Source organism: Trichomycterus rosablanca, chromosome 8 (genome assembly GCF_030014385.1).
Source record: "Trichomycterus rosablanca isolate fTriRos1 chromosome 8, fTriRos1.hap1, whole genome shotgun sequence".
Classification (NCBI taxonomy): domain Eukaryota; kingdom Metazoa; phylum Chordata; class Actinopteri; order Siluriformes; family Trichomycteridae; genus Trichomycterus; species Trichomycterus rosablanca.
The window spans coordinates 19,100,791-19,117,542 of NC_085995.1; the positions used below are offsets into that span (position 1 = coordinate 19,100,791).

Genomic DNA, 16,752 nt, shown 5'->3' on the forward strand with positions numbered 1-16,752 from the left:
GTCAATGAAGATAACTGACTTTTATGTCCCAACTTTTGTGGAAATAGGCTTTGTAATTACAGTTGGCATGTACTATGGCAATGGCATACCATGAAATTATATTTTCAATATATATTGTCCCATCCATCCATCCATCCATCCATCCATCCAGCCACCTACTGTATCTACATGGGCATTTAATGTCATAGGTAGATGATAGCTTGTGTGGTCATGGTGGACTTACCGGACAGGCCAACATTCCCCAGCCTGATGTTTTCCTCTGCTACATCCTGCATGGTGTCCACCATAATGCCATTGGTCACCTCATCAGCCTCCAGTCCCGAGTACACCTGCATGAGGTCGGCAGAAGGCACCTGCTCCACGATCACTGCTGGAAACACTGACGGGTCATCCAGCTGCCAAACACAAACAAATGCAAAGAGAAATTCCATCAGCATATTAATCTCTGTGTCTACAAAGCCACGCTGTAGTAGTGCATGCAGAATCAGGCCTTGCTAAAATAATAATGGACTCCTTGGTAAAAGACGTGACCTTGACAGCAGCATGGTGTTATGTTTTGTAGAGAACGATAAGTTCAGAAGTACTTGTGTGTGTGCTGATGTATTCTGATATAAACTATATTATACCCCTGTCCCACCGCCCCTGTACACCTCCTCCGCGTTTTCCCTCACACCACATCTTGCGTTCTCATTAGCTGTTCGACATAGCACTCATCGCCAGTTGGGCAACTCAGATCCAGATATTCGACAAGCTGAATATCTCTCTTCTCGGTGAGCCGCTCGGATCGAGTTGTTGAGTAGTTCACACATAGCGATTGAGCCGGCAAATCTAGTGCCGACCAGTCGGGGAGCGAAAATCAGGGCAAAAATCGCGTAGTCTGAACTAGGCATTAGTTTAATCTGCTTAATGTTTGTTATTTAGTGCCCAAGTTAAAAACTGTTGTGAAACAATATCAACTTTGCAGTGGTTCATAGTGATGTAAAACAAGGCTTTACACTGTTTCAACCAATGCTTGGCATTGCATGTGATGATTTGAACCTTTGCTTCATTAAACAGGTAATTCTGTTATTTTTTAATGGAGGCACCAGGACAATTCGTCTGGACCAGTGTGGATTGGGTTTCCCTGTCTTTCAGCATAGAAATTTAATCTTTCAGGCTCCAGACTAACAGTTCATATGTTTCCATTTCAATATAACAGAATTACCAGTTGACCGGAGCAGATAATTACAGAGCTGAAATGTATTGAACTGGCTTATTAGAAAGGTGGCTTCCTTTGACAGTGTGTTGAAAATCAGTGATCTGTTCAGTATGATGCATTTTATGATAAATGCTTGTCTCAGTATGTCTGATTCTGTGTACTTGGTAGAATTTGCCAAACAATAGCCATATAACTTAACACTAGGGTGACCATATTTTGGTTTTCAAAAAAGAGGACACTTGTTTTGGAATTTTCCCCAAGTTTTCTCCCAATCTAGTCGTATCCAATTACCCAATTTCATTACGCTTCCTCTCTACTGATGCTGATCTTCACTCCTGATTGAGCCGACCTGCACGAGGCGAGTTCACATGCGGATCAACTTTGTGTACGGAGAGCCACACCCTAATCAATGCATTATTCCTCGACTCTGTGCAGGCGCCTTCAACCAGCCAGCAGAGGTCATAATTGCAATATATGAGGAACCCTGGTTCGGCTTTTCCCACCCAGTGAACAACAGCCAATCGTTGTTTATGTAGCCGCCCAGTCCGGCCGGATGGCAGAGTTGAGTTTCAAACCGACGAGCTCTGGTACGCTAGCAATAATGCAACTATGTTAATGAACTTTTTATTAATAAACAGCTACTCTTTAACAAGACAACTAACAAATGTCTTTATGTTTAGATCTTATCTTAAATCATATTCCCTTCCATTCAGCGTTTAGTCCTAAACAATAAAAATAACACATAAACTACAGTAGCTCATCAGTAGAGCTATTTCACCAGAATGTGGCATTGACAATATATCTATTTTAGCACGTGCATTTGGAAATGCATACGCTGTTTCATGATCAGGGAAAGACTTTTTAACAATGCAGTTATGCTCCAGTCCATTGATCTGGACTTTGCAGGACATGCATTCTGCTTTTGTCTGTGAATTTTAATTAGCATTTAAGCATTTTTCATTAAGGTCAAAGTATAAGCCAATTTGTGCTCTAAGGTAATCTTTAGCCTGGTCATTAGAGAAAAATTGAGAGTTAAATCTCCAAGGCTTATAGGGTAGGGAGGTACAGAGGGCAAAATTAACATCTACTGAAATGAGGGCATGTTCAGAAACAACAATAGTATGATATTGTGCGGTGCCAACCTGTTGAGAGGTCCAGGAAAAGGAGGATGTATGGTCACCCTACTTAAAGCCACATGTACTGTATTAGGCAGCAAGTTAACATTTTATCCTCAAAGTTGATCTGTTAGAAGCAGGACAAATGGGCAAGCGTTAAGGATTTGAGCGAGTTTGACAAGGGCCAAATTGTGATGGCTAGACGACTGGGTCAGAGCATCTCCAAAACTGCAGCTCTTTTGGGGTGTTCCCGGACTGCAGTGGTCCAAAGAAGGAACAGTGGTAAACCGGCGACAGGGTCATGGGCACACCTTCAGGGGTCTAGTGTAGTCCATGCCTCGACGGGTCAGGGCTGTTTGGATTTGTTTGTGTTACATTGACACACATTTTATTCCAGTCAGGGTGCATAGTATAGTACAATGGATTCTCATTCAAAGGGGTGTATCAGTGTCAGTTTATATCAATAAGAGCTGAGAAGGATGAGAATGCCAAGTCCAGTGAATCATTCCTGTGTGTGGGTTGAGTACACATGTACACCACATATAAGAAAACACTAGAAACAATGGATATCGGCAACATAGCAGCAAGAACCTACTCGTTCCTCTTTATATATGTGACACCACGATATGATATATCATAGAAGCTCTTTTTGCTGATTTTTTATCTCTTCTTGCTGTGCCCTTTTAGATTGCCACAGTGCAAACAGGGTTAAGTGGGACAAATCACAGTTCATTCAACTGCAATTTCTCTCCACTTCAGCTCAGTGTGTGCGTGTGTGGGTGGGTGTGTGTGTGTGTGCGTGCTCCAGTGGGAATTGAGTGATGTCTATTTCTTTACCGCGAGGCAGCACAGCTAAATAAGGCGAATGACTGTGTCAGAAATTGAATGACGAATAACGGGGCAGATTATTGCAGACCGTTGGTGTGAGAAATTAGATTTGAGCCTGTTATGATGACAGAGAGTATATATGTGTTTCTGCTGTGAGGGGCTTCTACTTGCATGGGTTATGAATAAAATGCAAACATGCAAACATTTGCACTACCAAAAGAGGGTAGCAGAGTACAACAGACAAAAAATGTCCACCTCCTTGTTTCTACACTCACTGTCCATTTTATAAGCTCCACTTACCATGTAGAAGCACTTTGTATTTCTACAATTACTGACTGTAGTCCATCTGTTTCTTTGCTTGCTTTGTTAGCCCTGTTTCATGCTGTTCTTCAATGGTCAGGACCCCCACAGAGTAGGTATTATTTGGGAGGTGGATCATTCTCAGCACTGCAATTACACTGACATGGTGGTGGTGTGTTAGTGTGTGTTATGCTGGTATGAGTGGATAAGACACAGCAGTGCTGCTGGAGTTTTTAAACATCTCACCATCACTGGTGTACTGAGAATAGTCCACCAACCAAAAATATCCAGCCAACAGCACCACATGGGCAGCGTCCTGTGACCACTGATGAAGGTCTAGAACAGGGGTGTCAAACTCATTTTCACCGAGGGCCACATCAGCATTATGGTGGCCCTCAAAGGGCCGATTGTAACGTATTCTGCTCTGATTGCAGTCACATTGCTGTTTTTCTTGAAGGCCGAATTCTGCATTTATATTGTCCTCCTTTACCACAGACACAGCCTCATAACACAAGAGACGCACCGGTTTCTCTTCCTGAAGCACAAACTTGTTTTCATTTTCATTAAATTTCCTCCTTATGCTTAATTTTCTTACTTATCTTCTTGTACATTTTAGGATCATGTGTAAATATGTGTAACATCATCTACTGGCGGGCTGTGTCACTTTGCAGGTCACAAAATCAGCATGCATTTTGAAAGATGCAGTTTGTTTAGGATTTTACAGTGTATTTTTAAGACGATCATTCTGCCCTCACTAATAGTTTATCCCCCTTTCCCAGCTAGACAGACAGACAGACAGACAGCTCCCTTCAGAATACAGTCGGTTTATTTGCTTCCCAGCTGTGTGATACACTGTGTGCATCAAAATGAAGAAAAAATACAAACAATAAAAACAATAAAGAACTTAATACAGTAAAAGCACACAGCTGTAGTCAAGTGTTACATCTGGTACAATATGAGATTTAACCAATCGTAAAATAACGCTAACGAGTTAGCATTTTGTGTAAAGATACTAATTGCTATAGTAACAGTAACAATTGTATTTAATTACGGTAAATTTGTAACTAAAACGCTGTGATATACGCACTAAACATTTACTAACAACTGAGAATATAAACGCCACTACTTACAGACGATGCTTTGGTATTATATTGCAATATAATTATTTGTATTTATTTATTATTGTTTGCGTTATTGACTACGCTACTTTGCGTTCTCTTTGCAGTAAAAGTCACGTGGCTTCTTAGCGAAGGTTAAAGTTAGTTGCCATGACTACGATGTTGCCAGTTGCACTTAAAGGTGCAGGACTCCCATTAAATTATAAGCGCGTCTCTGTAACGACTCGAACCATCACAACAATCGTACAGTCGTTTAAGCTGGTCTACACCCCTGGTCTAGAAGATGACCAACTCAAACAGCAGCAATAGATGAGCAATCGTCTCTGACTTTATTAGACACTCCTACCTAGTTGGTCCACCTTGTAGATATAGAGTGGACAGTGAGTGGACACAGTATTCAACACAACACACATTAACACACCACCACCATGTAATTGTCACTGCAGTGCTGAGAATGATCAACCACCTAAATAATACCTGCTCTTTGCTGTGGTCCTGTGGTGATCCTGAACATTGAAGAACAGCATGAAAGGGGGCTAACAAAGCATACAGAGAAACAGATGGACTACAGTCAGTAATTGTAGAACTACAAAGTGCTTCTATATGGTAAGTGGAGCTGATAAAATGGACAGTTAGTGTAGAACCAAGTGTAGAAATACTTGGGTTAGTTCTAGAACGAAAACAGGCTATGTTTGGCTAGACAGGTGGTCCGTAGTAGATCCATGGATGTATTATAGAATTGTGAGTGACAAGTACAAGTTCTTAAATTCATTGGAGATATCACTGGTGAAGAGACAGACAGACAGACAGACAGACAGACAGACAGACAGACAGACAGACAGACACTTAATTTATCCTGGGGGAAATTATTGCTCTTCAGTTGCATCTGAACCAGCACAAAGAAGAGGCTGGATCTGAATACTAGTCCAGATTGGGCACACACCACTAAACACATAGCACATCCTAAATAAAAAGTACCTTAAACAGATCAGGAACAACATTAGGACCACCTTCCTAATATTGTGTTGGTCCCCATTTTGCTGCCAAAACAGCCCTGACCCGTCGAGGCATGGAGTCTGACACTTTCTATTAGTACCAGCATTAACTTCTTCAGCAATTTTAGCTACAGTAGCTCGTCTGTTGGATCGCTCTCCACGTGCATTAATGAGCCTTGGCTGCCCATGACCCTGTCGCTGGTTTACCACTGTTCCTTCCTTGGACCACTTTTTTTTAAATGCATTTTCTCCCCTTTTTCTCCCTTTTAGTGCGTCCAATTTCCAGATTGCGACATGCCTTCTCTCCACCAATGCCGATCCCTGCTCTGATTGAGGAGAACGAAGCTAACCCACGCCCCCTCCGACACGTGGGCAGCATGCCGTATGCATCTTATCACCTACACATTGACGAGTGCAGTGCAGCTCAGCACTGTGTACGGAGAGACACACCCTGAGAGAACTCTTTTCTCATCTCTGTGCAGGTGCCATCAATCAGCCAGCAGAGGTCGTAATTGCATTAGTTATGAGAGAGAGACCCCATCCGGCTTAGTCCTGCCCATATCTGAACAACAGGCCAATAGTTGTTCATGTGGCTGCTCAGCCTAGCCGGCAGGCTGAGCTGAGATTCGATACGATGTATTCGAGATCCCAGCTCTGCTTCGTGCGTGTGCTTTTACCGCTGTGCCACCTGCCTTCCTTGGACCACTTTTGATAGATACTGACCACTGTGGACCGGGAACACCCTGACCCAGTCGTCTAGCCATCACAATTTGACCCACGTCAGACTCGCTCAAATCCTTACGCTTGCCCATTTTCCTGCTTCTAATCTAACATATCAACTTTGAGGATAAAATGTTCACTTGCTGCCTAATATATCCCACCCACTAACAGGTGCCGTGATGAAGAGATAATCAGTGTTATTCACTTCACACTATTACACACTTAAACACATCATGACAAAATAACTATGTACATGCAAGCAAACGCCATTCTAACCATAAAACCCACTTTTTATCTTTATCACACAGCTAAAACATGAAGCTTTATCTGATGTTACAAAACTATCAAAACAATCTGCTGACAGGCAGCAAAAATGTACTGCTGCGTTAAAGACAGGCAAATAGTTATATAAAATATGATTCACTACTCTACAGCGCAACAGACGTTCATTTCAGAGAATCAGAGACACTGGTGTTACATTGGGACAGTGAGAATAGCATATTTGACTATTAAGGCTATTACAGAACAAGTCAGCTGGTTCAGTTTGAATAATAGAGGGACAGTCAGTGTGTACAATCAAATACGGTGTAGTAGAGCTGGGCGGTACAACGATACATTCAGTATACCGGCTTTGATTCCTCGTATGGTATGGATTTTTATATATACCACCATACCGTAGCACAGTTAATACAACAGCTGTAGGCCTCAATTTACCTTAAGTCAATTTTAGGCATTTATTTGTTCGGAAGGGATCAGTTAGTTCTGTACTGCAAGACTTTTAATCATATCAGTGTTACATTCTCTATTTCCTCGGCTGCTCCCTTAATTTGGCACGGTTTATACACCGGATGCCCGGATGCCCTTCCTGACACAACCCTCCCTATTTATCCGGGCACTACAATGCACTGGTTTATGCATCCTAGCAACTAGGTACCTATAGGACAATTCAGTGTCTCCAATTAGCCTGGCTGCATGTTTTTGGACTGTGGGAGGAAACCGGAGCACCTGGAGGAAACCCACATGGACACGGGGAGAACATGCAAACGCCCCAGCTGGGGATCGAACCCAGGACCTTCTTGCTGTGAGGCGACAGTGCTACCCACTGAGCCACCGTGCCGCCCCATCAATGTTACATCAGCTGTTTAAAAAAAAATCTGGCATAATGTGTGTTATAAGAAGCACATGCAAGCCCGAAGATGTGGAAATGGCAATGACTAAATTTAGAGAATGTGGTTGGTAAATAAATGAATACTGGAAACAATCGGCTATTATCTAATGGCTGTATAACACATTGAGCTTGTAGTGCTATCTGGGGAGCCCTAGCAGTCACATGGTGTACAATCTGGTATGCTGGTAAAGTAATACAAAACAGTGTCAATTTCTGGCCAACATTTTCAATTTCTGTCTCTGTGGAATTCTTCATTCTTAATTAAACACAATAATTATCTTTCCAGCCAGTGTTTGTTTTGAGAAGGCTATTAAAATATTAAAAAATCAGTTTATATTTCTCTCTCACATACACAATTCATTTACCAGTCTGCTCTTAGCACATGACACTTCCAACTTAAGCCATATGCTTTCATTATATTTCACTTCAACCTCCAGTTCTCATTATACCTTCATATATACTGATCAGCCATCCATTTTGTAGTTCTACTATTACTGACTTTAGTCCATCTGTTTCTCTACATACTTTTTTTTAAGCCTGCTGTCACCCTGTTCTTCAATGGTCAGGACAGGACCACCACAGAGCAGGTATTATTTAGGTGGTGGATAATTCTCAGCACTGCAGTGACACTGACTTGGTGGTGGTGTGTTAGTGTGTGTTGTGCTGGTATGAGTGGATCAGACACAGCAGCGCTGCTGGAGTTTTAAACACCGTGTCCACTCACTGTCCACTCTATTAGACACTCCTACCTAGTTGGTCCACCTTGTAGATGTAAAGTCAGAGACGGTTGCTCATCTATTGCTGCTGTTTGAGTTGGTCATCTTCTAGACCTTCAGCAGTGGTCACAGGATATATGGTAAAACATACTGTGACATCCCGTGAAACCGTCAGAATCTATTCATGAATGTGCTTTCAAAATCGATTAATCTAACCAACATTTTGTTATACCATTATATTTACTTCACAGCAACTCCAGTTGTTTACAAAAAATAAAACGTCTATTTTTATTTATAGAATATTGGTGCATTTGGGTCAAATCCCGGTTGAACTGTCCTGACCTCTGTGGAGTATCCAAAGGACATAAATGCGAATGAATGTCGAAATGCGAATGTCTGTGGTGAATTCAAATACACTGTCTGCAAAGAATGTAATATTTGACATGATGGTGCTCTCAACCTCCTCCTCCTCCAACATCCAGCTATGGAAAAATAGCTTTATGCAAAACATGCCCTTGTATGCGGTCTGTAGTTCAGACCCAAACTACTAACATTGTGATCAATGCTGACATTGCTCATTCAACATAATTTGCTACACTACATTCGACAACTAATCCTTTATTACATGTTGATCATACAAAGTAGGCATGTTAAGATCTCTAGATGTAGCATTGCTGTCATTATAAAAAGGAAACAGCAGATAACGATCAGATTTACATATCTGAGTTCCCTGTTCCTGTTGAACAAAAAAACAGACCAGTATCAGGTATGTTCCCTGCCCTTTACACTCTTCTGCTTTTCATGAAGTATCCAGCAAACACTATTCACAATGTGCGCTTAAATAACTGAAGCGACATGATAACGCATTTGTAAAACAATGCAGCGCTAATATTATGCTAAAACTAAATGCTAGGTTAAGTTATAAAGATAGTTATGTGCCACATTTACTTTATTAGGAAGAATCCATAATCCTCACCTTTTAATTTGAAAAAAAAATCCCAATGACCCCCAAGTGGAAATCAGCCTTACACCTTTGGGGCGATATCTGACAGCTACTGTTTCAACTTTTACTCTAGCATTAAATATGATTATAGCTGCAGTCTACAACTGAAATGGGCACTAATGTCTCTCCAAATGTGTCCACATGACATAAATTTAGCATAAAACACAGATGATATAACAGTTTCCATACAAACAATTAAAATCTATATTCATTTATTAAACCAGGAAAGGGTGCCAATCCATCACAGGGCATTCCCTACTCAACCATTTACTCACTCTCTCAAATCTTGGTACCAGTCCTTAAAGTAGCATGTTTTATAGGTGGCAAAAATAAACTATCCATTTACATTTGTGGCATTTAGCAAACACTTTTATCCAAAGCAACTTACAATTATGACTTAATACTATTTGAGCAATTAAGGGTTAAGGGCCTTGCTCAGAAGCCCAACAGTGGCAACTTATGCCAAGTTCACACTACACGACTTTCCAAGTCGTCAGGTCGCTGTACAGTTCATACTGCACAACTGGATCTCTTGTAATCGGGAGTCTTTTAGGTCGGTGTGGCTTTTACACTACATGACTGATCGGTGATAGGGAGTTTCACACTACACGATCTATCCATCAAAGTTGTTTGTGTGCTGATGTGCAGCGTAAAATCAAAGAGAAAAATAAATGAATCAGAGTGGATTTGGCAACGCGACCAGCAGGGACTGTTTTGTTCTGTAGTGAGTTAGAGGTAAATAAATATTATTTTGTAATGCAGTGCTGGTATTATGGTTTGGCGTGAATGATAAGTTCACAAATATTGTAAAGCCTGTGTGTGTGCTGATGTATTCTGATAGAAACTATATTATCCCCCTCACCACACTCATTGCCAGTCGCAACCGACTGATCCAGATATTCAACATGCTAGATATCTCTCCTCAGAGCCGCTCGGATCGGGTTGTTGAGTAGTTCACACATAGCGATTGAGAGCTGAGTTGCCTCAGAGCTGCCACATCTAGCGGCGACCAGTCAGCAAGCGAGAATCAGGGCAAAAATCATGTCATGTGAACCAGGCATTTTCTGTGGTGGGGCTTGATCTGCCAACCTTCTGATTGCTAGTTCAGTACCTAAACCACTGAGCTACCACTGCCCTATCCAGAGTAACCAAGACCATGTCACACAGTTCCCAGATTACACACAAATAGTAATCAAAGGCAATGATTAAACCCAGGTCCTTGAGATTAGGGAACTGTGCGGCATCTACACTACCTGCTACATTATCTAACTGCCCTCTAGATACAGAAAATACATTTTGTTCAAATTAAGTAAGACACTATAACAGGGTGGGTCAGGTCATTACTGAAACAAGAATGAAAAAAAAAAAAATAAGTGCAGATTGCTTGGCCAAGGTCAAGCCACAAACAAACAGGTGACACTCGCAAATAAATTAGGTGCCAGGGATATGCAGTAAAGCCAACTTGAGCTAGTAAAATTGCCATAGGTATAAGTGTGATGAGGATTAAGCAGTGATGAAACAGACAATGAATGAATGAACGAACAAATAGGAAAAACAAAGAGTGCAAAAAAGATCAAGAAAGATCTTTAGGACTGACCAGGTAGTGCAGCGGGATATTCCACTAGCACACCAGCGCAGAGATTCTGAACACCCCGGTTTGAATGTCAGCTCTGCTACCGGTCGGCTGGGCACCATTTAGCACAATCGGCAGTGCCTGCAGCAGACACAAGTTGGCCACCGTGTCTGCTGGGTGAGGAAATGACCGGACCAAAAGTGGGTGGGGTCTTCAAACGCTGTGCAAGGGCCCAGACGTAAAAGAAGGGGTCCGCTAGGACTGTGCACGGGTCAGAGGGCACATGAGCAGCAAATATACCCTACTCGAATGCAATCAGGGATCCACAGCAGCGGAAGACAAACTCACTACGCTACATCGGGAGAAAAAGGGAGAAAATGCTTAAATAAATAAATTAAAACAAAATAAGTAGGACACTGTAACAGGGTGAGTCAGGTCACTACTAAATCGTGAGGTGAAACCACGCACCTACAAGAATGAAAAATAAATAAGTAAGTGCAGATTGCTTGACCAAAGTAAAATTATACTCTGGCCACAAACAAACAGGGGACACTCGCAAATAAATAAGGTGGCAAAGATAGGCAGTCAAAACAACTTGAGCTACTAAAATTGCCATAAGTTTACGTATTATGAGGTAAAACCGACAATGAATGAATGAATGAATAGGAAAAACAAATGGTGCAAAAAAGATCTTGGACCAATCCATGTTCTCCTCTAAGTACCACAAAGAGACAGTAAAAAGCAAAAACACACTGGCAAATCATCTCTAAAGTGGTTTACAATAAAAATAAAGTAAAATTAACATTAATGTGTCCTAGTCCTGACAAGAATCTAATAAAACATCTTTGGTGAAACCTCAGTATGACTGTACACCCTCACTTCCCCCAACTGATCTGGCAGAATTTTAACTCTTCTGTAAAGAGAACCAAGCAAAACTTGCTTCATTACATTGTGCAAAACAACTAGCTTAACCAAGTAGTAAACAAGTAAGATGAATTATTTTTAGTGAATGCAGTTATCATTCTTTTTTTGGTCTGACACACATGCCATGTTGTAATAATTGTTTATATTAAGATAAATTAATAAATGAATTGTAAAGGCCTGAATAATTTCAAAACACTGTAAAGTAAGTCATGTGTGTAGTGACTCTGTTACAGTAGCTGAAGTTGTTACAGTAGCTGAAGTTGACAGTTTAACTGTTATTACCCAATGTCTTGACACAGGGTGGTAATTACTGACTTAGATAGACATGGTCCAGCATGGCTAGTGATTAGACTCCAGACGTGCAGCTGTACACCTTTAATACACCTGCCTTTAACTTAACCTTTGTATTTTGTTGACAGTGACTTTACTGCCTTATTGTTTGGGTGTTGTGTGGGTAAAAGAACATTAAATTGAGTTTAAATGTAACCACATTACGTAACCGCTCTTTAATATATTTTGGGATCAATAGTATAGTATAAAAAAAATAGTATCAAAAAGTATCCTTCCATCCATCCATCTATCCATCCATCTATCTATCCATCTATCCATCCATCCATCCATCCATCTATCTATCCATCTACCCATCCATCCTTCCATCCATCCATCCATCTATCCATCCATCCTTCCATCCATCCATCCATCTATCCATCTACCTATCTACCCATCTGTCCATCCATCCATCCATCCATCCATCCATCCATCCATCTATCCATCCATCCATCCATCCATCCATCTACCCATCCATCCATCCATCCATCCATCTATCTACCCATCTACCCATCTATCCATCCACCCATCTGTCCGTCCGTCCATCCGTCTATCCAAAGAGAGAGAGCTGTGTGTGTGTGTGTGTGTGTGTGTGTGTTAGCCTATTTCAACCAAAAAAACTCTAGTTCTTGAACCAGTTCTGATCAGGCTTCTTTTCATGATCCAAAAGTGCATCATCAGCAACTGTGTAGATTACTTGTGAGCATTTGTGCCGTTGTTATAGTTGTTCGTTTTATGCAAAAAGCAAGCATTGATTAACTACTGGTGATAAAAAGGCGACAAATGGTGCACGACAAATAGTATATGAAACGATTTCATTTGCAAATGTTTAGTATACATGAGTGAAATGGAAACTAGCAGCCATAGAATTGGTGTTTAGTTTGTCAGTATTTCTACATGCACACAAAAATGACCATTTATATTTTTACATTTTATACACCGATCAGCCATAACATTAAAACCACCTTGTTTCTACACTGTGTCTATTTTATCAGCTCCACTTACCATATAGAAGCACTTTGTAGTTCTACAATTACTGACTGTAGTCCATCTGTTTCTCTGCATGCTTTGTTAGCCCCCTTTCATGCTGTTCTTCAATGGTCAGGACTCTCCCAGGACCACTACAGAGTAGGTATTATTTAGGTGGTGGGTCATTCTCAGCACTGCAGTGACACTGACATGGTGGTGGTGTGTTAGTGTGTGTTGTGCTGGAATGAGTGGATAAGACACAGCAGCACTGCTGAAGTTTTTAAACACCTCACTGTCATTGCTGGACTGAGAATAGTCCACCAACCAAAAATATATCCAGCCAACAGCGCCCCGTCTGCAGCATCCTGTGACCACTGATGAAGGTCTAGAAGATGACCAACTCAAACACACTTAGTTATGAGTTATGAGTGTCTAACAGAGTGGACAGTGAGTGGACACGGTATTTAAAAACTCCAGCAGCGCTGCTGTGTATGATCCACTCATACCAGCACAACACACACTAACACACCACCACCATGTCATGTCAGTGTCACTGCAGTGCTGAGAATGATCCACCACCTAAGTAATACCTGCTCTGTGGTGGGGGTCCTGACCATTGAAGAACAGGGTGAAAGCAGACTAAAAAGGTATGTAGAGAAATAGATGGACTACAGTCAGTAATTGTAGAACTACAAAGTGCTTCTATATGGTAAGTGGAGCTGATAAAATGGACAGTGAGTGTAGAAACAAGGAGGTGGTTTTAATGTTATGGCTGATCAGTGTACATACATACTTTTATGTTTAATACTGTTACATACCTAAACTATTAGCTGCAGCAACAGAATGACTACACACACACACAAATCTTATGCAATTAAACATAACTCAATCGAAGACCTGGAATTTACATGATATCTATTGTTCTACACAATCTGCACATACAGTACTGCTACGTGTGTAGTTGTGCAGTGCTACAGAAACAGGCAAGAATGAGATGCTGGCATTATTACAGAACAATAGTAGAGCTGGTAAAACATGCCCCAGCAACTCCACTAGCAACAGGTCAGGCTGGTCAGGCCTGAAATCTTTGTACCACGGGGCTGAATACAAGAAGACTTGTCACACTCAAGCTACTCGTGACGCACACACACACACACATAGACATTATCGCTCACATACAAATGCAAACACATTGCATGCATTGCAAACACAATGGATTTAGAGCACGTTCAAGCAGCAAGCTAAGCCTGGGCTAACGTCTAAACAAACACTCTAGTCCAGTGTACCAAATTTCACAATGGAAACAAAAACAAAAATCATAGTTTAAAAAAATATTAATCACACATGTGATTAAATTTAACCCCAAGTCAAACAATGAGTTAAAGTCCAATACCACACATAGTGTACCACATATACCATACACCGATCAGCCATAACATTAAAACCACCTCCTTGTTTTTACACTCACTGTCCCTTTTATCAGCTCCACCTACCATATAGAAGCACTTTGTAGTTCTACAATCACTGACTGTAGTCCATTTGTTTCTCTACATACTTTTTTAGCCTGCTTTCACACTGTTCTTCAATAGTCAGGACCCCCACAGGACCACCACAGAGCAGGTATTATTTGGATGGTGGATAATTCTCAGCACTGCAGTGACACTGACATGGTGGTGGTATGTTAGTGTGTGTTGTGCTGGAGTTTTTAAATACCGTGTCCTCTCACTGTCCAATCTATTAGACACTCCTACCTAGTTGGTCCACCTTGTAGATGTAAAGTCAGAGACGATCGCTCATCTATTGCTGCTGTTTGAGTTGGTCATCTTCTAGACCTTCATCAGTGGTCACAGGACGCTGCCCACGGGGTGCTGTTGGCTGGATTTATTTTTGGTTGGTGGACTATTCTCAGTCCAGCAGTGACAGTGAGGTGTTTAAAAACTCCATCAGCACGACACACACTAACACACCACCACCATGTCAGTGTCACTGCAGTGCTGAGAATGACCCAACACCCAAATAATACCTACTCTGTAGTGGTCCTGGGAGAGTCCTGAGCATTGAAAAACAGCAAGAAAGGGGGCCAACAAAGAATGCAGAGAAACAGATGGTGGTTTTAATGTTATGGCTGATCGATGTAGTGTACCATATTTACTTACACTTTTCTACTTTATACTACCTCACTATGCACCACAGTCAATAACAGTGATTGTAAGAAGCTTATAACTGAATTGTAACTAAAAAGTGGTGGAGGTCAGTTTACTCTCACCCCCAAATATGACCTCAAGTCAAACAACAACCTGTATGTTCTATTCTCGAGTAACCTTTACTTCACTCAGAACACCCACACATAGATGGGTACACACACATTAGGTTTCTACTCACACTTTCCATCTGAGACCTAACAGAAACACACAGTCATTTGTCTCCATGCACTCCTTTTTTCCTCCCCCCACCCTCTGTCACGTCAGCACAGCAAGCATCGAAATCCCGGACCATCATCCAAGCCCCAGCCAACCCCACCCCAACCCCACCCTGACCAAAAGCCTCAAACTAATTTCCATATGTATATGTTAGAATATGTTATGTGGTAAACAGACACGTGGCTCTGTGTGCCATTGCGTACCTGGTTGATCTCATCCATGCCATTGCTGGCAAAATCGAAGACAAGCTCGCTGGGCTGGACCGCAGTGGTCATATTGCAGCAGTGGATGACAGGGAGGTCTTAAACTGACGGGCCTCTCCAGAGACTCCCCACAAACGCACCACACCCCTCAACACAGGAAGAGCTCCGAGGCAGGCACAGAACTGAGAAAATGTTACCCGCTTTGACAAAACAAGGGGTGAAAAAAAACAATACAGTTCCCTTTTTGATCTCTCTCTTTCTCTCTCTCGCGTCGGTGCCGGTATTGTTTCTCCACAGACAGAGCAGCTAGTAGAATTCAAGTAGTGAAGTCTGATAATGAAGGGACCTTCTTGTTCTTGGACTTGGTACTACTTCAGCTGCATCCAGGGCGTCTACACCTTCAAAGAGAAGGACAAAAGAAATCACATTAGGAAAACAAGATCAGAGTTGAAGGTGGCATTATTATACTCTTTCCTAGTGAAGGTGGGCTGATGAACACCAACAGAAAGCTCAGTGGAATTGCCTCATTTTACTTCAGTAACAGTTCTCTCCTTCGTCTGCCTGAGACAGAAAAAAACTCAAACCATGGGGGAAGTCAAGCCAGGCAGAGCCTGAATGGCCCAATGGAAAAAAAGTACCCAGCTTTCCAGTAATGGATTCATCATGTTCCACCTTGCTATCACCACGGTTTATTTGTACAGGACAAAAACAGATCATAAAGAAATTTCTATTCCAGTTATCACAAAGCTAATGCAGTTTTACACGTGGACAGGCAGTCTTTCCTGGATGCTAAACCATGATTACAATCACCTGTTTGGAATCACATCATTATTTAGTTTTTTCACCTCATTACTAGCCCTAAACTGCCCCCGTCCCAACTTTTTTAGGAATGTGTTGAGGCCTGAAATGCAGGAATGGAAATATATTCACAAATGAAATGAAGTTAAGCAGACAAAACATGAAATGTCTTGGGTTCAAACTGTCTGCAATCACAGGAACACTGCATTCTTATTTTATTTGCATTTTCCATACTGTCCCAACTTTTTCTGATTTAGGGTTGTAGAATCTGAAATATATATATAATATATAAGATATGAAATCACAGATGTTTGATATTGTTTTATTAAAAAACACTTTTGGCGCCCAGGTGGCGTAGCGGGATATTCCACTAGCAC

General features: G+C 41.5%; 1 protein-coding gene across 1 annotated transcript in view; it reads right to left on the reverse strand.

The window, feature by feature from the left end:
• The window catches only part of elf1 (E74-like ETS transcription factor 1), a 35,526-nt gene extending 19,877 nt beyond the window's left edge, over nucleotides 1-15,649 (reverse strand). The window contains exons 1-2 of the mRNA XM_062999889.1: nucleotides 15,578-15,649; nucleotides 224-395 (exon numbers count right to left, since the gene is read on the reverse strand). Coding sequence (XP_062855959.1) covers nucleotides 224-395; nucleotides 15,578-15,649 — 244 coding nt within the window. The remainder of the gene's footprint in view (nucleotides 1-223; nucleotides 396-15,577) is intronic.
• Nucleotides 15,650-16,752: the final 1,103 nt, after the last annotated feature.